This window comes from Sebastes fasciatus, chromosome 18 (genome assembly GCF_043250625.1).
Source record: "Sebastes fasciatus isolate fSebFas1 chromosome 18, fSebFas1.pri, whole genome shotgun sequence".
Lineage (NCBI taxonomy): Eukaryota > Metazoa > Chordata > Actinopteri > Perciformes > Sebastidae > Sebastes > Sebastes fasciatus.
The window spans coordinates 10509866-10532494 of NC_133812.1; the positions used below are offsets into that span (position 1 = coordinate 10509866).

Consider the following 22629-nt stretch of genomic DNA (forward strand, 5'->3'; position numbering starts at 1 on the left):
ACGAATGACCAATTGCTCAAATGGGCGACTGGTAAGAAGAGGTTTTTAACTCCATTTCAAAGAGACAGACGCAGAGTGGTCAATAGGACAGTAAGCATACATAATCACAGAGAGCGAAGACTCGTCTTGTTCATCACTTACAAGCATGCAAGGAAGGGCTGGATATCTGGTGTTCACTCTCAGTTTTATTGATTGCTTTGATACAGAGTAATCCTAATAATTACATCGGATGAGCCTGTGATGTTTTAAAGGGCCGTAATTCCCACCAGCTCAGGGTTTCTGGGTTTTCATGCCATCCTGCTGCTTTTCGTTTTGATCTGAATTCCTTTGTACTCTGTAGCAATTATCTAGCTGCCGTCTCTCCATCTCCGAGTGTTCACGTCAGAAAGCTTAACAACACACTGGGGGACTCATTTTGGCCTTCGTTTATTGTAGATTATTACCATCTCTATGTAGACACACATACAAACTAAATAAAAGTTAGAAAAAGATTCAAAGAAATTCTGTTAAAACCAAATACAGTGCAAGAAAGGACATTTCTCGACTTACCTTGCACGGCAGCTGGATTCTCGTGATGTCACAAGATCACATGAGACTCGCAGGGTCATATATCACACCAAAAGCCATCTTGTAAGGCTTCATGTGATGCGGTTGTGGCCAGCAAGCCAGACCATTGACCAATCAGCGTCCTGTGAGGGGCTACTGACACCTACGACCGTGGCCCTGTGTGAGGCGACGACACAGAGAGGCGACTGTTTGTTCTAAACAACAATGGCGGCTCCTGAAGAGGTTAGCGCACGCCCCCAGGAAGTGCGCCGGTCGTCGATCCCAACTTTCGTAGTGGCCAAACGGCGGTACTGCAACTTCTGTGTCAGTCACGTGATGCATTGGGCCTAAAAATACTTTTTGAGAAAGAGACGTCTGTAACTCCGGGGATAATTTTTTTTTAGATGAATCAACCTTCCAGTACAAACACTCTAATAGCCCTTATTTAAAAAAATCAGTTTTTAAAGTGGCAAAATGCACTAACAGCTGAATCCAGAGTTATTTCCCTTCCTCCGTTCATGTGAGTGAGTCCCAGACCGGGGCTGGAGGGCAAGCCGCGACGACGGCGTGACGTTGGGACGCCGTGACCAAGTCATCACGGACGCTACTCCGCCAAGATCCGGGTACTTTTCCAGACGGAAGTTGAGCCATTTAGGCAATGAGCAACCATGAGCAACTCTCATAGGAATGACCGGGGCCCCGACTCCAACGCTGTATCCAGTTCTTTTAATATATCCATGGGTTAGCATAGCTGCAATAGCATCAGTTATATCAGAACTGGAGAGTATTCATGAGGGGTGGGAATCACCAGAGGCCCCACGATGATATTATCATGATATTTAAGTCCCGATACGATCTTATTGCGATTTGAAACATGTTGCGATATGCTGAGTATTGCCATAAGATATATTACGATTTATTAACTTTCTTCTGCTAATTATGAAGTTTGTCAGCATCTGTTCATTCACATATCTCGAGGTCAAAGGTCAAGGGACACCTTTGAAAATGGCCATGCAAGTTTTTCCTTGCCAAAATATAGCGTTCATTTTGGAGCGTTATTTAGCGTTATTCCCGACAAGCGACCATGACATGGGAGCCAATTGAGTCCTTAGGTTTTCTAGTTCCATATGATGCCAGTATCTTCACTCTGGCTTTAAAACTGAGCCCGCTAACACCTCTGAAAGACAGAATAGCGGCCGGGCCTGCTGGCGGGCTGTCAGATTGTTAAGAGTTGTTCATAGTTGTAAAATAAAAGATCGAAACAATATTGCCACGCAAAATATCGCAATACTATGCCGTATTGATTTTTTCTTCCACTCCTAGTATTCACTGAAAGATGAGCAAAGAACGGCACCTAAGGGTTTTCTCGATGGAAAAGATGTTTTTGCTCTTCTCCCGACTGGTGCTGAATTTGATTGACGGCTAGTTCAAATCCTGCCAAGTATTTTTTTGAAAGTGCCTGCCCTTTTTCAAACAGTTTCCAATGACGGCTTCTCAGATGGTTCTGTGTAGCAAACCATCTTGCGGGACAGGTTAACTTGCCTCAACAGAAGGCGCTACATTTTGAACCCTCTGTGACAGAATGTGTAAATGCTTTACTGGGACATTTTGTCCACTATCACAGAGTTACGTGTTATCTTACAGCACAGACATAACCTGTAACCTCAATTTACTTTGACTGGTAAATAGAGTGTCGGAGTAATTTAAAAAAAAGTTTTCTGCAAATCAAACCTTCTATTGTCCGTCCCCGAATTTCCCTCAGACTCCCCCCTCTTCCTCTCGCCGTCCCATTTCCGCTTGAGCAACTAAGTGTGTCACAAATGTGGGTCAGTCGCTTTTCTTTCCCCACTAAAGTCAATTCAATTTGGTGGAATGATAAGAAGGTATCAAATTTAAACAGCTTGAAGGTGCTCTGGGGCAAGACAAGAAGCGCAGCAGTTTGCCATACTTAAAATACCAGCTCCTCTCCAGAAGCCTTCCTCGAGAGAGAGTTACATGATAGGAAGGAGAGGAACAGACAACCTCACCCATTAGAAGAGAGTGACATGGAGAATTAGTTTTCATCAGTACATTAGCAGACAAGCTGAAGCCAGGGTGGCAGTGAAACCTTTCACACAGATTTTCTAAGCAGCGCCATTGTGCTCTGCTGACGCCGATATTGTCTGTGCCTCTGTGGCTTCGCTCCATGATTTGAATCAAATGCTTTTAGGACCTGTTGACAAACACTCATAATTGCCTGTGGTTTCTTTGACACAAAATAGGATAAAAAAGCTCTTGGCTTCTGAGTAAGCAGTGGGTTGTGAGTAAAGCCTGACCAATACATCAGCATGGCTAACAGTGTAGGCTGATTTAAGTGTTTTGTTGTCTAGTGATACTGACGCCATTACTTAGAGTTGAAGTGGACGCAGTTTGACTGGCAGTGAAAGCAGAGATGTTTGGGTTAACCTGTTGGCAATCATCTCCTCTGGCAGATTAAGGTAGACTATGTTAATGTGGAGGACACCTGTGTGAAAAATGTTATGTCACAGCACAGATAGTACTTGTAAAATGTTTTGTTGTTATGTCTAGGGGATTTAATTACCACTTCTTATACTAGAACGAATGCAGGTCTTAACCTGAACCCTGATAATCTCGACAAGCTCCACGCGTAGTCCGGGCCATCCCGCTCCGATCCTCTTCTTGTGACGCCCACCGTGCACTGAGCTCACTGGTTTCACTTCATTCATCTTAACAAATAAACACAGACAGAAACTAAAGGAAAATACCACACTAGGTAAAATCCATCCATCAAAATTGACAAATGACAACCTGTGACCACGTCACTCGCAATCTATATTTTCTTCCATTGTAACCATATGAAATACAGAAATAAATAAAAACATGAAAGTGTGAAAGCAAGATTAAAATCTAGTATCTGTCTGGCTCTAGTCAAGGATGCTGATATACCTTATGGCCTCCTCTATGTTATACGTATGCCTGTAGTGTGTACTTAGGCAAACTGCTCAGTTGACTTCATGGTCAATGATACAGAATGTGTACATAATAGGTCACTCACACGCAACAAAGCACAAGTTTGAAAAAGGAGTTGATTTTTTTTGCACTTCTGTTTAAAGAGGACCTATTATTCTCATTTTCAGGTTCATACTTGATTTTTACTAGAACATGTTTAATGCTTTAATGTTCGAAAAATATATAGATATAATCTTTTTTCACTGCCTGCAAGCATTTTTTTTTTTATATCTGCCACTTTTGAAATCCATGCGCTAAATGAAGGAATAACATTTTAGATCTGAGGTCATTCAATGTTCAATATATTTTACATAAAAAACATTATATGCATGGTCAATTCTAGTGTTGGAAAAACACTAGTATCTTCCGGGGAGCCCTGTTTTTCAGGGGAGGGAGGGTACTGTACACTGTACTGTACTTTGCTATTGTCATCGATAGTGGTTATTTGCATTAAAACACTCAATTCAAATGATAATGATTATTCATCATTTAAATATTTGCTTTGATTAAAAAAAATCTTGGCCAGCTGCTTAGAGCTAGTGTTAGTAAGTTAAACAGGTCATAATTCCCTCTCTATTATCTCTCTTATATTGCTGTGAAAACATCTACAAACAACTAGATTTACTCAAGTTTCTCTCCAAAAACTTAATTTTACGAGATTACATTTGAACACATCATGATAACATTGTAATTTACCTTCGCCCAATAGTAATTTTTGCTGAGCAGAGGTTGAACGCCTCATAATAATAACTCAATTGCACATCCGTTAACGTTAGTGGCTCCGTTATTTAACCAAGCAGGACTGTGCTGCCCACTTGCTTCTAACAGACAATGTTACTAAATCTCATCCTGTTGATTTGTTCTTCATAGCATTATCAGGGAAAAAATAGGGTGTGCCCCTCAGGTTTAGTAGTTGTAGCGCCATTACGTGTTTTTTTTTTGTGCTTTTTTTTCCCTCTGCCGTGTCTCCGGTCCCAAACAAACTGAAACATGATCCAGCGTGCGTATGCCATTGCGTCATTGTGCTTGCGTAACTGTTGGAAAGCATCAATAAGAAGAATCGATAGACACAGAGGCATGAGATGCCAAGGAATCAGACAACTAAGGTCCTTTATTCCCATCACTAGCGTTTTCCCTGCCTGCCAGAGTGGTGGATGGCCTGACGATTTTATCGCAGCGGATGCTGCCAGACCCTGGCTGCAGCACCTCTTTTCACCCTCTGTCTGAAATGCTCTGTTTGAGCTCCTGCCTTGCCCACAAAGCCCAGTCTGCTCTGATTGGTCAGCTGGCACCCTCTGTTATGATTGGTCAACTGAGCCAAACTCTTTGGACTCTGCTTCAGCTCCGCTCTTACTAGCTTTGTTTGAGGGCATGCCAAACTAGCCGCTAGGCGTGTATTATGGCAATTTCTTACTTGGTTACATCACCAAGTTACGGAAGAAAAGGCAATTCAGGAGAAGTGTTTCTGTGGGGAAGCGTACCTCCCTTTGACGTGGACTTTGGGCTTTGTAGCTTTGAAGATCTTTTACATGCACAAACAACTATGTAACACACAAAAGGAAAGGAAAAGCACAAAAGCACAATAGGTCCTCTTTAAGTAAAATCATATTTTGTAAAGTGATTAATTTTGCACTTATACCAGTGTCCTGTCCTCTACTCTCCCTCATCCTCCTCCCACTGTATTTAGTGTTTACTTGTACTGATCAAACTGCTCTAGTTAGAGAAAGAAGAGAGAGGATAACCAGAGAGTGTCAGAGGAAGGATCTTGGAGAAGAAGAGACACAGAGAGACAGAGAGCTTTGCCTGCAGAAAGAAAAGTGAAAAATTCATTTCTCTTAGCCGTCCGCTTTGTCCTGACTTCAAAGGGCCCATGGATTGCACTTAGGAGGTGTCTAAATGAGGTGATGTGAAAGATGAGAGCCAGAGCTGCGCTCTATCTGCCACTGGCAGGGATTCTCAGAGGACTTCAGTGGAGAGCCCCGGTCCAAGCACACGCAGGCACGCTGATCACTTTCAGCCCGTAGACCGGAATACAGAGACGTGTTGTGGTTAAATGTAGCTTTTAGCCATTGCTTGAATGCCAAGAATTTCATTTGTATTACCTGCAAGGACACGGTGAATTTAATATTCAGAAAGAAGAAGAATATAGGGATATGTTGCAGATACCCAGAGGCTGTATTTTTTAAATAATTGAATGCAAACAATACGTGACATTGAAAAGTTTGTGCAAAAGTTTGCATGTGTATGCGCGGTAGTGTCTGTGTTTGTGTCTTATCTGGCCTTTAATTACCTTAATTCATCCTTTCCGGGGATTTTATGCATGTGTTTGTGTGTGTGTGTGTGTGTGTGTGTGTGTTTATGCATTCCTGCACATGCACGACTGTGTGTCACTCGCACCAGGCCTCTGAAGGGAATCTCAGATGTTCCTCTGCAGCAGATAAGAGCCGTCCACAATGTGCCTGAAGGAAGCTGCACAGCTAGAGGAGAAGACTTAAATGGTGTGGAGGAGTGAGGACGGAAGAAAGACGGTGGAAGGGATGGGGGGGGGGTATGTGTTGGCATGTGTGTGCGCGTGTCGGTGGGGGATCAGACGAGACAAGATGTGAACCGTCATCCATCGACGCGGGAGCTGCTGTCAAGATGCAAGAAGACAGGAGGGGAAGCATGGAGGGAGGCGGGATGAGGAGGAACGGAGGAGGCAGATGTCCACGGAAAGGATAGTTGAGACGAGTGAGACAGAGAGGCACATGTCCAAGAGGCGGACATGGACAAGAGAGGACTGGATCAAGTGAGGAAAAGGAGGAGGGTGGAGGGAAAGCAAAAAAAAAATCCAGCCAGAAGCATAACAAAGACAGAGTGAGAGAGAACCTCAGAGGATGATGGACAGATGAGGGAAGCGGCTTTGCTTTCTCTGTCATCCCACTCGGTTCTGCTATCTATCAGCGAGGAGTACACTCCCTCCAGTATCCCTCGCCACACTCCATCCGTCACTGTGCATGCGGCGCACGTGTGTGTCCAAGATTTGATTGGTCTAGCACGCTCCGAAGAAAATGGTGACCGGTGTGAGCCGGAGAGCCGGTCACATCATCGCTCTCAGTCCCCGAGTGTTTATAATGACTGAACACGGCAGACACTGCGGACTGATGATAGAGAGGAGTTGGAGTTTGTGTGTGTGTGTGTGTGTATGCGCAAGTGTTTATGCCTATAGAGTTGTGTTTGTGAGCGTGTGTATTACCTGATGTGTGTGCAAGCATGAATGTGCGCGCTGATGTGTAGAACAAAGCTTCCCGCGGCCTTTATCTCAGCATTGGTTGTTTTGTGGAGCGTGTCAGCGGCTGATAGCCACTATCAGCCGCCGCCACGCTCCTCCATCGCTCGGCCCTCGGCCTCTGCGTTTTTTTCCCCCACATAGACATTCCTCCCTCGCACCGTCCTTGCCGCCTTTTCTCCTTTCTTCCCTCGTTCCCTCTGACCTCTAATCACTACGCCCTCTCCCCATCTGTCTGACCATGAAGCCGACTCAAACCGATTACGTACATGTGTATTTCTAGCTGTCCTCATTCAACCCACTGAAAAGGCACATTTAGTTTCATGTTTATGTGCATGTTACTTGACAATGAGGGTGTCTGAGTAGTTTTAAATCCATAAAGATACATTTTTATGGTATTTCTAGACGTGCCTATAGCAAATAAACGTATTTTGAATGTTATCCTGATTGTGATTCGACAGATGACTTAAGGTGCGAGTGAATCCGTCCGCATAGTCTCCAGCTTGCTTCCATATTCTCCTCACTGCATTACTTGCAAGTGTTTGGGAAAGTCTGCACCTACATTTTAAAAACCTGCATTAAGCTTGTGGAAACTTGGCTCAGCGGTCTGTGTTGTAATTGGTGTCTAGGAGGGTAGACATGGAATTGACTGTATAGTAATGGGACTGCATAATAGCATTAGTTCAATATACAAAACAAACTAAACAAAATAACATAATTACTCTGGACATTCAAATATGGTTGCACCAAAACGTCCCTTTACATTTACCTTTAAAAGGACAGAAGAACAAAAAAACATTAGGGTCAAATCTAGAAATAAAAATAGATCAATAATAATAACAATAGAAAATCAAAAAATGAATCACTAATGAGAATCGTTAATGGAAATGAGCCATGTTTTCTCACTACCACTCAAATGTCCGACTGCATTCACATCTTTCAAATGTCACAGTCTTATTGGGGGCAGATCAAAATGAAACAGCACACATCACAGCTTTAAGATGCTCAAACGCATGATGGGTTTCACTGGACCAAGCCTTGCTCCACCTTGTCGCTCCCACATTGCGGCTGGTGCTAGGAACGCCTGGCTGAGATCTCTGCATCCGCACACCACATTAGTCTGTTGGCTGAGATAGAGGACTTTACCCTTTCGAAAACCCAGATGGTTTTGCAGCGGTGAAGGTTAGAGATGAAGCCCAGTGTTTGAAACATCTCTCTGAGTGGATACATGAGCAGCCCATTCAACTGCACATAGAAATTAGGTTTATGAATTAAAACTTGAAAGCTTCACTTCAAAATCCATTTTACAGATCTACAGTGCAAGCAGTGGCACCATCTAAGGGGGGATGGGATTGGGATTTATGCCTCCCCCAATCCTGATGCAAAGCAGGAAAAAAGGCAATATTATTCTTAATGTTGAGTTTACTAGGGCTGTTGCGGTGAAGGACTTCCCCCTGCGGTGATAATGATTGCCTCAGCAGTGTGATATGCGATATTATTGCAACTATCCAGATTGATTATCCGGATTTTAGTGCTGTATAAATAAGCTTTATTGTAAGGCTATTAAAACTAATTAAATACTTGCTTATTGTTAAATGCAGAACACAGAAGGGCAATGAAGCACAGCTGCGCTATGGTTGCATCTGGTTGCTATGATGCGGAATATCAAAATGACGGCACAAGGTAGAGTACTTGCTCTGGATGAAGGGGAAGGTAGAAGCATGTAGAGAGAGAGGACGGACCCGTCGGTCTATGTTTATTCATTTCTCCTCCATTGTTGTTGTTGTCCAGTATTTGTAGCCTACATGTAGGATGTGACAGTTGGTCTTTGTGCAGTTTTACCCAAAGTTGAGCACTTTTTAACTCTTGACGACCAGAAAAGAACAGAATAGACACTCAGCACCTCATCACACTGCTTCCGTTTGTAGCAAAGTGTAAAAATGCGGCGTTCCCATTGCAAAGAATTTAAAAAGGAAAAAACGTCAACATAGCGGTTGTGGCTGTTGCTTGCCATCCCCTATGGTTGGCTTGTAAATAATGCGGTATTGCAGTATTGCAGTTATTGTGACAGCCGTAGACTTTACATGATGAGGCATGATGGCTGATTTTGTTGCTCTGGACAACGGCAGGGTTGCCAGCTCTCCGCAGGCTCATGAACCCAGCGGCGCGGCCAGATTGCAGTCAAGTGCATCCCGCCAAGTCCATCGGTAGCGTTGCACCCGGTGTTTAGGATGGGGCCCCAGGGGGGTGAAAAAGTGGAGCTGTGTGAACTGCTTTCAAAGTGTGGGTCTCCAACACGCCTGTTGATGTGCAGAAGGAACTGTGTAGAATAATGAATCAAAAGACATGTTTGATGTGTGATAAGTTCGGGGGAGATCTGTGGTTACTCACTCGACACAACACTCTGATGATGGTTGCACAAAATCTAACCAGCGGATCTGCGGCGTGTAATTGTGGCTTGACGGTCGCAACATCACTCAAGTTAGCGACTGCAAATGGAACAGATACCTCCTGCCTTTAGATGGCTGTAAAGAGAGTCACCAGTGTAAAATCAGAGCTTACGAGTGCAGATTGGTTTTCTATTGAGAGACATTTTACCTTTGCAAATGCTCTCTTGATGCATTTCATTCCCACTGCTTTGATTTGTCTGAAGATTTGTTGAAATGTTTTGATGTAGCAGAGGAAGAGAGGGAAGAGGGAGAGAGAGAACTAGAGACATGGAACAGAGAGGATGGATGAAGAACAGAGTGAATTAGTTGCTCACTTTAAATAGGCCCTCGGGCTGCCTCATGGCAACGCCAGACTCCCCAATTTGGCTCAAGGCCTTTGTCGCATGCCATACCTCATTTCTCTCCCACTTTTGCTGTCACGCTCCACGTCATAACACCTAATAAATCATTTAATCCGTGGGAAATGGAAATGATTTAAGATGTAGTAAGGCCTCCTGTGAGATACTAAGCCATCTTAGACTACTGATAAGACAGGAGGCAGCCCTCAGTCAGAACCTCAGTGCAAGGTCTTTACACTAGAAATGCGTATGCAAAATATCCCCAAAGTCATTTTCCTCCCACATACAAGCGTTCTCCTCTTTACTGACTGTTTGCAGCTCTCGTTCTATATATCTATTTAGTCAGCCTCTTCAGGTAAGGAGGTTTGTGACTTAATCACAGTGGGGCTGTTATAGAGTCGCTCCATAGGAACCCAGGAGTGCAGCAGCAGCAGAGTGGATGTGACTCTCAACCAAGCTCAAGCACAGCTCTCCACGAGCCATTTTCCCTCGTAACAGTACATGTTTCCTGGCAGCCAAGTGTCACTGGAGGGCCACTTACAGGGACAGGCACAGCAGCTGCCCGGCTGCAGTGTGTTTTGTTCCGCATATGCATTAGGGGAATACATCCATACCCAGAGTCCTCTAACCCTGAGTAAGGCCTTTTGAAAACTCGTGTTGTGTGTGTGTGTGTATAGACAGAACCCAGCCTCCTCCCCAGGCTTCCAAAGAGTCCTGGCATACATGCTGTATTTCCGAGAGCTTATTTCGGGTCCGTGTGATGGCACGAAGGGGGTGAGGGGCCACTCTATACCAGTATAGCCTGTGTGACCTCATGACTCAAACCAGCAGCCTGTCAGCAAGTCCTGTAAGCAAACCACATCTGACTGGCCAGCAACCTGATTCAAGACACTGACATGCATTGTGATAGATGAAACATGACACAATGGAATTAACCATTAAATGCTTGTTAGTGGATTGATGATTTGTTTTATCTCTTTCATTATTATTATTATTGTTATGGAGCGCTCCTGAAAATCCTTCCCAAATAGCAGCAAAGTTTGAGTCTCCTGTAGATTTTCCCCCAGACTGGCCTTACATACAAAACAGTCCTGCCTCAGTCATCCCCTCCTCCATTTGCTCATTCACCTCTCAATCCTTCCTACCTTCACTTTTCTTTGCTTCTCGTCTCCGTTGCTCAGCACAGACCCCGAGCCCTGTGGAGTGCACATCCATTTTGAACCCGGAGGCTGTCAAGCATGCTGTTGGTAAATGAGCAAGCTAACCTGTGGCTTTAAGTCTCCCCACTTCCACTTATCCTTTTCCCCGTCTCTACCTCCCCGTTCCATGTTCCCCTTTTTCTCTCACATCCCTCCAGACTCTGCTAGCCCCCACTGTAGATAAACAGTTACGACTTTTGTTCAAAGCTCCTTGTAACAGACCTCTTTCCCCCAGTTGGCCTCAAGTCACGTTTTGTATATCACATTTCATACACTAGTGAGCTCACTGTTCTTCAAATTAAAGGAAATCAAAGAACACAGGAACATGGTATATATATTAGATGTAGTGCCTGGAGCAGAGGCATGTTTGACAACAAAATGAGTCACAGATCATTGACGAAATTCCTGCAAAGTTTCATATAAACACCGCACTCCTTACTTGGAAGAGGAATGGATTTAATATTAAAAGAAAGACAGCATGTTGCAGATGTTGCGTGAAACAGCGGCTCCGCGGCAGAGACAGACAATCAGGCAGAGGGAAAACAGAGCCCCAGAGGGCCAGCGTATGTTTAAGCATGTTCATTCATTTCTGTACTTTCTCTCCTGCTGGCCCCGCTTGCTTCCTGGACGTGTCGTGGATCTTAATAGGCTTTTGGATGCCTGCTCACTGTTGTGATGCACACAGAAGAGAGGGAGGGAAATAAGAGAGAGAGAGAGAGAGAGAGAGAGAGATGCAGGGCGGTAAATAAAGACAAACGACAGATAAAGAACATATGTCATAGGAAATAAATGAGGGGAATTGAACGGGAGGATTAATGGCCAGACTGCCAGAAAGAAAGAGCTTTAATTAACTAACTCTGCAGTGTCTGCAATTATAAATCCAAGTCAATATTAATAAAAACGTCATTGGCATGAATTTGTATGTACATCTGCACAATGAGCAAGCCTCTGCACACGAATGCTGACACATGCTCTTGGATGTCACGGTAATAGCTACACGTGTATCGTCTTGGTTACGCGCTGTGCGAGCAGCTTGTCACCCATACGGGCAGTTTGCTTTACCTTTAATGAGTCGGCCCTGTAGGTTAACACTTAACCAATGACGCCGAACCAGCCTAGAGCCGTGTTGTTAACTTCGCAAGGCTAGAGGGCACGAAAAAAGGAACCCCATCAGCGAGCGGCTTCCTGAAGCCCGACTGTTCCACCAGGCCCCCATGCCGAGCTCCATCGCTCTAAAGAGACTTCAAAGGCAGGCATTCGCAGACCCGACGTGGGCGTTAACCTTTGACTCAGAGGCTCTCTCTGTGCAAACAGGGACAGACTAATTGATGCTATGCACTGCGGAAAAGGAATAACTTCTATGCAGCCATAGAATAGAGTGCTTTAATTTCCGCTTCTTGCAGCGTACGGAGACAGACAGTGGCTGTGGGTCTACTGTAGCAAAGTGGCCACATTCTTTATGACCTCTAGTTTGCGTCTAGTAATGCTACTGTATATTGCTGTCTTATTCCTTGGGTTAAATATGCCCTTACACTGAAAAATGTCCAACTGTTCCAGGTAGCAGAATAAAAACAAACACAGAACTAACAAAATTATTTTTAGAAATTTAAATAAAAGACCACTGAGGTTGGTATTGATTTGTAGATAAGGAAGAATGGCAGCTGGGGGCAATTTTCCACAACCTCCTTGGCCTTGAGATGGTCTGATACTGGCGTAGCGGCTGGAGATTGAGTCAAGCCCCCGTCACTCCTTGTGTCCCAAGATAATGCTGAGTGGACACACACAGTTCACTCTGGTTAATTTTCCACCTCATGTCCTGGCTCCCTCTCAGAGAGATGGAGAGAGCGATAATCCAGACTGATAAAGGGATGTGGTGACTGAAGGAAGGTAGCAGCAGGGGCCCTCTGTAGGATTGTATTTTATGTGTATTCACTAGTAACCATATTACTGGCTCTTTTAAGGGACAATAAACTTGCAAATAAGCTTGGAACAGTTGGTCGATGGATTGGTGGATACATATGGAGGATGGAATCTGCCAAAATAAAAAATTAATAAATAAATGACTCGATGAATAAATAAATAAATATGCCAATAAATGTACCAAAAAAAAAATTAAAAATAAATGTAGGCATTAATTAACTGATCAAATGTGACATAAATTGATATTTCTGTTTTAATTTGCTTCTTTATTTATTCACCTTTGTATTAATTCCCCTATCTATCTACTCTTCTATTTCATTTTCCCTTTATTTATTTATTTATTTTTAATAACTTTTAACTTTTAAATTAATTTTTTTATTTAATTTTAATTTTTAATTTTTTAATTTTTGCATGGATCGACTATATGCTAGCTAATGAATACAAAATAAATGCAAAAATAAATAAACAAAAGGGAAAATTAAATAAAAGAATAGATAAATAGGGGAATTAATACAAAATAAATAAGCAATTAAAACAGAAATATAAATTGATGTCACATTTCATCAATTAATTAATGCCAACATTTATTTTGAATATTATTTTGGTACATTTATTGGCAAATTTATTCATCTATCGAGACATTTAATTATTTATTTGTTTATTCATTTTTGATTTTGGCAGGTTCCGTCCTCCATAAATGCATGGACAGACGGAAGAGTTGATGGATGCATATCTTTGATGTATGTCCACTTATAGATGGACACAGATTACCTTTCCTGAACTCGGAACGCTGGAGGGGGAGCTATTCAGATCACTAACAGGAAGTTCTTCTGAGTCGCATGTTTTGACTTTGATTAAAAAAAGAAAAGGAAGGAAAGTTCAATGCTTTGCACTAAGTCGTAAGAAGCTTTCCCTATGCGCATCGCTTCATGGTGTCAATATTTCAGAGCTCTTACTTTGTATTCCGTCCAACTTTTCCTCTGCACCACAACAGTGTGACGTGAAATATTAGAGCTGTAAGATGGAACAAGAAGCTCCGACTTGTCTTCCCACACTGCCATATCAATAATGAATCAACGGCGGAGCCAAGGCTTCCACTTACTGAAAATGATGTTACACAGAGCCTTACTTAACTTTTTGGTTAAATCATGATGTTGCTGTTCGTGGTGTTTTCAAACCTGTCTTCATTAGGGCGCCATGTTTGTATCTTTGCCAGTTGACTACCACTCACACAGCTGACTCCAGCCAAGCCGTGACAAGGTGTTATGGCAGAGCAGCCCAACATTGTGTATTCTGTGGAATGTTTTGCATCCAACCAGTTTTTTTCCTTGCCAGCAGTGATTCCAACGGTGTGTTGCAGCTGAGCATATTGTCTGTCATGAAACACAATCTTGCACCTTTTTTCTTTGTTTTCTGGCATGTCACACCAGTCTGGTAGCAAAACCTGTGTGTGCTCATTTGGCCGCGTCATCAGTCAGCATAGGAACTTTACACCTTTGTCCTAATTTTGTGCACAACACTACAATAACACTTCTGCAGGGCAACGTGCCATTAGGGTGTGTCCCTAAACACCTGTGGTTGTTCAAAAACACACACACAAACACACAAGGCCCTCAGCCACAGGTGGCAGGTTTGGAAATCGAAAGCGCTGAAATGTTTCCTTCGCCTTTCGATCCCAAACAGCTCCCATGGGCACAGAATGTCTTTGAAACCTTTGAATAACCACTTGGTTGACATTGATACTGACTTCGCTGTGCTTCATCTTGTTTACAGGATACGGATCTACTGGATATAGCGTACATAAAGGATGCCCGAAATGGAAAGTGCACCAAAACGCCAAAGGTAAGCTCGCAATTAACTGATTTGGGTTGCTTGCCCAGCCCCCATGTACTTGTATATACAGTACATATGAAAACATATTCATTTAGATGCCTTATGGATGCTTTTATGCGCCGGCAATAGTTGGCGATAGTTGTTTTCGGGTCGTCCGTCCGTCTATGCGTCCGTCCCATTCTAGTGAACGCGATATCTCAGGAGCGTCTAGAGGGAAGTTCTTAAAATTTGGCATAAATGTCCACTAGGGATGAGCTAATTTGATTTTGGTGGTCAAAGGTCAAGGTCACTCTGACCTCACATCCATCCCATTCTCGTGATATCTCAGGAACGCCTTGAGCTAATTTCTTCAAATTTGGCACAATTGTCTACTTGGACTCAAGGTTGAACTGATTAGATTTTGGTGGTCAAAGGTCAAGGTCACTTTGACCTCACAAAACACATTTTTGGCCACAACTCATCATGACAATTTCACACACTGTCTAATAGCATAAAATGATGAAGTGATGGTTGGCGGTGGCATACAACCGCGAGGCAACAATTTTACATATTGAATCAAGAACAATAGTTTCAATATTGTTCTTGTTTTCGTCTGTTGAGGCTCTGGGAACACAATGAGCAGTGTACTGAAAGGACAGAGGAGGGCTTTTATTTTGGGTGATGATGTGCTTTGTAAGTGTTTATTTTTGCACAGAAATGAAAGCCATGAGTGGGTGTGAGCCCGATCATGAATCAGACACTGTCTGCATCCATCTAGCTGTGAACTCTGTTACGGATAGAATTGAAATGGGTTGAAGTGCTTGTTGTAATGGTTGATATTTAACTATGACACTTGTACGTTCAGATATGGGTGTATTTGTTTGTATGGGAGGTGTAGGTAATGTAATTGTGTCTCATATGACCTTCAGATGGTCATATTTTGCATTGATGTGACTTGTGATTGATATGTGTTCTGTGCGGCTGTTATGGATGGAGTTCACAATTCTTCTGCTCATATTTAGGACAGTTTTTAGACAGTGACGTGAAGACAAAAGAGAGGAAGTGAAGATCAAATGACACTCAGGATTGACAATTTGAATACAAATCCACGCAGCACATGGATGGTTTCCAGGGCATCCAAATTGCTATTTCACAGCTAATTAAAAGGCTTTTCATTGTGAGCGATGAGAGAGGAATTTGTACACATATTTTTTTAATCTGGCACGCTGTGACTGTCAATGAATTTGGCACATTCTGGTGCAGCTACAAAGCCAAATTCAGTTCTCGCAGTTAATTTCCCACTTGCCCAGCGATAATTAGAACAATAACCCGCGTTCTTTTCCACTTTCGTATTATATATCCCCGCTTAATGACTCAATTTCATATATCTGTTGGATCTATTTAGTCTTGTGATGAGCTGCTGTTTCATAGCAGCGGCAGTCTTCATCGTTTTGACTCGGTGCAGCAGGGGAAGCGAGTGGGGGTCGCGCACTGCTGCTCCGTCTGGGGAGTGAGTAATGATGGAATGAGTACAATAACACAGAGAGGATTCATGCATTTCTAAACAGCTTACAGAGTGATGCTACCCAGGGAGGAGACATGACCACGTGACAGGTAAGATGGTCGAAGCATTGGAAATCCATTACTGGGTGATGGAGCGGTGATGCACCCTGGGCATTGTGATGGGAGCACCAGTGAGACACAGTGTCTGAAGAGTTGATGGGATGAGGAGAGGAAGGGAGGAGAGGGGAGAGGTAGGCTAGGGAGGGGGGGTGGGGGGGGGAGTGATGAAGAGACTGTGGGGATGAGAGGAAGGAAAGCAGAGAGAGGAGAGGGAAAAGCAAGGGGAGCTTTTTATGTAAGGTCTGCAGAAGGCGAGGGAAAGGACGAGAGGAAGGACACAGAGATGATGGGAGGTCAGAGGAAGACGTCACGCGAGAAGCACAGATAATACCGGACAGCAGTTGCTCTAAGTGGACAGCACTATTCACGGCTTGCTTCTCAAGCATTTCTCCTTCCCACGTTTTAAGGATCCTGTCAGAATGGTGAAGGTTTTTTGCAAGGATGCTGCACAAAATGATGAAAGAATGTTTTTTTTTTCTCCAGTCAAACAAAGAGCTTGTCGAAAATGATGGTGTTGGTTATGCAGAACACATAATACTGATTTAGACAGGTACAGAAATCAGAATGAGTTTACAATAAACAGCCCGTTTACAGGAAAAGGTGTGTGAATGCGCAAGGCATTTAGCGTGCAATGAGAACGCCTTTCTTGCTTTCGGCGTGTCGTTTGTACGCCATGTAGTCTGTACTGACTGCAATGTAAACGCATCCACGTAAATGTGCAACGCTCAGAGTGAGTGACCACATGTTTTTACCGACATTTGTGATGTGTTTTCCTTACTTCTGTTACCTAGTTTCCTTACGTATTGTACTTGGTTTAGTTTATGTACATATTTTGATCCCAACCGTGATGTTTTTCTTAAACCTATATAAGTGGTTTTGTTGCCTAGACCTAATGTTGCACGGAATGTCCTTATAATGTTGTGCTATTTATCCGGCTTCCCATGAGATCGGGTTGCAAAAAAAAGATACATGTGAGTAGGAGTGTAAGAAAATATAGAAAAAATCAAATATTGCATTATGTTTCGTGATATTGTATTAATTCTCAAAAACACTATTGATTTCTAATTAATAGTTAACGTGCAAAGATTAACTCAGTCAATAATACTTTATTTAATTTGCAAGGAGATGCGCCCTCTCAGTGTATGTGCCCTCTTAAAGTAGTGCTATTATGTTGGATGTTACAGGGAGTGTGATCAATGCAAATGCAGATCCCACTGTTCTGACTGCATAAAAAGAATACAAAATGTTTACTCAGATTTTATGCATATGGTGGTGTGTTCTATATACTATGACAATAGTATCTAAAATCATCATGATACGTATTGTATCGCCAGATTCTTGTCAATACACAGTCCTACATATGAGACAAGAGTCATGTGACAGAGTACCATACAGTATATGTGCTCAAAAATACACCATAATGACATTTAAACATTTAAAACAAATTTGAATCAACCCTGGTTAAAAATACTAACCTTGCTGGATTCTCGGGATGTCATGAGATCAGTTATATCAGAACTGGAGAGTTTTTCTTCACTAGTAGAGGAGCAAAGTATGATGTGTTCGCCTTGATTTAGTTTCGCTGTCGTTAGTTTGATTGACAGATGGTTCATCCAATCACCTGCCAAGTACTTTTTGAAAGTACCTGCCATTTTCCGTACAGTTTCCAATGACAGCTTCTCAGATGGTTCTGAGTAAGGAACCATCTCACAGGGTCAGGTTATAAAAATGCTGCCTTCCAATGAAAATGATTGAAACTGATGATACATTAGGGATGTATCAGTGCTCTCTATCCATGCTTGTATCTATGAGAGGTTAAATGAGGAGGATGTGGATCGAAAGACAAAATCCTTTTTTCCTGTCAACATTTCACGTTCAAACTTAATACTCTGCAAGTCATACTGCACATAGAACTCCTATTTTTTACACTCTTGTTGTTGTGTTTGTTGTGTTTGTTAGTTTTATATTTATATGCTCTTTCCTCTTTAAAGCTTGCACCGCTCTTTCCTGCTCTCGCTCAAGAGCTCCCTTGGCAGCATTCATTCATTCATGCAAATTGCTGGAAACCAACACACTCGCCAAGATGAGACGAGATGCTGAACTGGTGATGACATGTCGGTTAAGAAGCTTCAGAAGTGCTTTTATTGTGCCACTCAAGAGTCCTGCGTCTCAGCCCAATATTGTCAGACTCCGATGCAATCATCCTCAACAGACTGGCTCGGAATGAGCTCCAGATGGAAAGGCTGTTTTGGCTCGCCTCCCTTTTGAGCTCTCGTTTCTACTACGGCTCAAGTTACTTCGTATTGTCTTTGAGCGCCATCGGATTTTCTGTCTGAAGGTCATTAAGGTTTTTTAGCACGCTGCCGTGTTCGCCGGCTCATCGCAGTGCGCGGGCGGCGTGTCTGCCCTCTGATGAACTTATGCCACCCTGCCCACGGGCTCCAGCTACTCAGATATGATTCATCACGGTGAAGACTCACTCACACAAAACACTAATTCATTTTGTAGAGAGGAACACTTACAACTGTATACACAAACACACTTGTGCTGAGTAGAACAGCAAAGCACGATAAAAACAGTACACTTTGTTCTACCGTGCTCAGGATGATGGTGCTAATTAGCATGTGTCCTCCCCATCATAATGAAGGCTGATTAAATTGGCCGCTTGTCAGAATGACAAGAAGCAACCGTTGTTTGACGGGTGGCTCCAGAAATAAATCACACACCCTTAGGTCTGGTGAGCAAAGCTCAGCACTAATAGTCATCCACTTCATATACCCTCAAATAGCTGGCAGATTTGCCATATTCACCTCAGAGAATAAAGGACATGAAGCTAAAAAAAGCATTAGCTGTTGCCTCTAGATCTGTATGGTTCTTTTCACATACATGGTCATCATGGAGTATTCAAACTGTGGTGGCAAGGAAGTAAGTTACCGCTTTCATTTTGGCAGTGGCAATTGCAACTCTGTCATCAGCTGGATGAATTTGTTTTTTGTTTAATCTTGTCTACATCAAGTATTTTGTTATTCAGTAGTATTTTGCTCAAATTGTTAGTTTCAAAAAAACGATATTGCTTCTTCTTGAAATGTAAGTTGTTAGGCAAAGAATGGAACAACAGCATCCCTATCTACTTTACAGTCTTAAATATGACAAAGGTATTATTAATTGACAGGCAGCCTCATGCAGAAAGCGTTATATGAACACATTTTCTCTTATTTTTGTTCATATTCACGATTTGTTCTTATTTTGTTAGACCCTATTGATTCTTGGGATTCACCAATGTTATTTTTGTTCATCCCTTAGGTAAGAGGAAATTTTACGAGTGGTTGGTCGAGAGCACTCTTACCAAGCTAAGAAAGCTACATCTTGTTTTGCCTATAGTCTATAGGGGGTGTTACCTATGCTAATACCTGTCCTTATATAGTGTTTAGGGGGTGTTACCCATGCTAATACCTGTCCTTATATAGTGTTTAGGGGGTGTTACCCATGCTAATACCTGTCCTTATTTAGTGTTTAGGGTTTTTTACATATGCTAATACCTGTCCTTATATAGTGTTTATTGGGTGTTACCTATGCAACAGATAATAATATAATAATATAATACAAACCTAATAAGTATTCAATTGATCTGTGGAGACACATGCAGTGGAGATTATTCATTTCAGAATTACCTGACGTTTCATGGACGTTGGCCTTCCATTGATATTTGTTAGCCACCGTAATACTGTCTAAATAATAAGACTCCAGTTTATTTTAAAACGTTTAAAGGGAAAGTCTGAAAGAAAGAAAAATACTACAGTCCTATTTCTAGTTAAATAAAACATGGACAGTAACACGGCGCCAAACAGTGCTCAAGTTCCTGATGATGATGATGATGATGATGATGTTACTTTATTGTTAGATCAAGTCTGAAATTTTTCTTGCATCTCAGCAGCTCCATTTGCAACATCAACACAGACAAAAAAATTTAAGACAGGAAACAAGGACACATACATTTAAACATTTATATTCAAGACCCTTCCGCGTACATTTCATCTGCGATGAGGCTCCACATTTAATTTTAGGATTGACTGGTGCACAAAAGAGTACTTCAGTCTAACCTTATTAAATCCTGGAACCCAGTATCTCTGATTTGATGGCATCAATTTGTATTCACTGTTCAGGTCGTGGTTGGGGTCAGAGACGATGTTGTTAGCCAGCCACGTTATTATGGTAGGCTGGTTCATAGAGTTTCTCAAGGGGTTGACCTACAATCTTTGAGCAGATTTTCATTTGATGGAGCAGTTTTATCAAATGAAAATCTGCTCAAAGATTGTATCCAAAGTCACTTAAGTGGAGGGAGAAAAAAACTAAACAAAAAGAGAAAATTCATACACTTGGGGAAAAAATGGGATGTGTCAAAGCCCCTTCATCGCTGTACCCAGCCCCACTGTTCCAAACCATCCCTTCATATTGTCTCTTTATTAAATCAGCAGATTAGCTTGTTCTTGCACAGCGTGTTCCCACTCCTCAGCACCAGCCAAACAACTAAAGCCAATCACATCTACAATCTCTCGTGTACACTTTACTGTGCAGCAAACTTCGACATAACTGCGATCTACTTCACTCTGCCTCCTTTTCACGCTGTGAAGGGCATCATTGCCAGGCCGTCCCTCTGCTTTCTGGAACTGTTCTTCAGTCTGAATTGTTCTTTCCTCGCAGAAACTGGCAAGAGGAAAATGTAATCAGCATCTCACCATGCTGCTTACAGTAGGTGTCTGACAGATGAAATTACATGCTTTCTCTCCGTCTCTCTGACAACCAAACGGATGTCTGTCTTAGAAATGTCCTGCTTGTGCTCAGGGTTGTAACATACATCTTGAAAATGGAAAACCTTAATGATTTAGTGTTCCGTACCGTAGACTTCGTTCTCAGATCTTCCTATCTTTTATAATGGGAGTAAGAAATCAAGCGCACAGCTGCTGTTACACTGCGGGAGGGCAGAATGTGGTCTGATAATTTAGATATCTTTATCTTACCCCCAGCCTGAGTCTGCCATGTGGTAGGTGAATTATTTCCCTGTGTGTGTTAAACAAGACACGAGGATCACACAGCTCATCCTTCCCACGACACACATGATCAGACTGAGGTGCTGCTGACTGACTGAGTGTAGCAGATGGCTGCACAGACCCTCATATGCTCACACACAGGCAGAGAATTGTTCTCAAAATAACATTTTCTGGTTGCAGAATTGGTGAATTTCACGCGCACAGAGGCATGTTTGCTTGTGGAGGTAAAAATAATTACAATTAACTGAGAGGGGAACAAATTGATTTCTGGGGTCTTATCAAACGGGATAGTTTACAATGGTGGACCGTCTTGAGTGACGCAGCCATTGCTATCAGCCGAGAAACACATGGAAATCACTCACAACTCCAAAACAAACTGGGAAACAAACATAATCATGCTGCTACGATATGCAGTTAAATCATAGACTGTATATAAGAAGTGGACATAGTCACCGTGACGTCACCGTTTTGAAGCCTCGAGTTCGGCATTTCGGCCGTCCTCATCTTGGTTATTGACCATCACCAACCAGAAGTCTCACGACAGGGTGGAACTATGTACAACCAAACGCTGAATAAGACATTTTTATGCAACCAAAAAGGTTATATTTATCTTTGATGAACTGGAAACACACTGTGAAAGTGTTAAAAATGTTAAATATGAAAAAAAGGCTTTAGGTTTCTCTTTTGGTTTCCTTTGTTCCTTGTCGTCTTTTTTTATAGTGAATAAAAATGTAATGAACGGACTGGTGTTGGCAGCAGAATCAAGGCTACAATATTAATTTCCTCCAGAGCTATTTGTTCCTTCAGACTTTTCTTTTATTGTGAGGTGAGAGGAAGTGGCCGCCAGCTCTGTTACAGTGTAAGCTTGCAGCAGAGAGGACTGCTGCTAAATACAGAGTGTGTGTCCCCAGCACTGTAACAGGATCTGGGAGAGGCCAGCAGGCCATTATCACCACCGCTCTGTCTGGCCAACAAAGTCGGCTAAAGCTCCATCTCCCACAGCAGTAAGTGCTAAACAGCTCCTCCGAGTACGCAGCAAGCTACTGTGGGGTTTAGATGTGCCCTTATCAAATGCACATTCAGAGCGGCTGTGTTATGACAGTGTTTAAGGCAGCGACTACGGAGTTTAGACAGTAAACATGAAACTGTTCATACACCATCAATGTCCTGGTATTTATTTTTGGAAATGTCTTTTTCTTTTCTTTATAAGTTACATATCAGAAAACAGACCCAGATCCTGGGTGGACTGCATCCTGAAAACATTTTATGAAAAGAAATTTAAAATAAACAGGTTCTTTAAATGTAATAGTACAAGCGAGGAAAGGCTTATTTTTAATCTACTCTCTGGTGCTCGAAGGCTCTTGCTGTGGCAGTGTTTATTTCCATCATGTGTGCTGTCTGGTGTGTATCGATGAA

General features: G+C 42.5%; 1 protein-coding gene across 3 annotated transcripts in view; it reads left to right on the forward strand.

The window, feature by feature from the left end:
* Positions 1 to 22629, forward strand: part of plcb1l (phospholipase C beta 1-like) — a 138627-nt gene that overhangs the window by 22982 nt on the left and 93016 nt on the right. For all 3 annotated transcript variants that reach the window (XR_012591411.1, XM_074615709.1, XM_074615711.1), the window contains exon 3: positions 14504 to 14572. Coding sequence is in view for 2 of the 3 variants with exons in the window: in XM_074615709.1 (XP_074471810.1) it covers positions 14504 to 14572 (69 nt within the window). In the remaining variant the exon portion in view is untranslated. The remainder of the gene's footprint in view (positions 1 to 14503; positions 14573 to 22629) is intronic.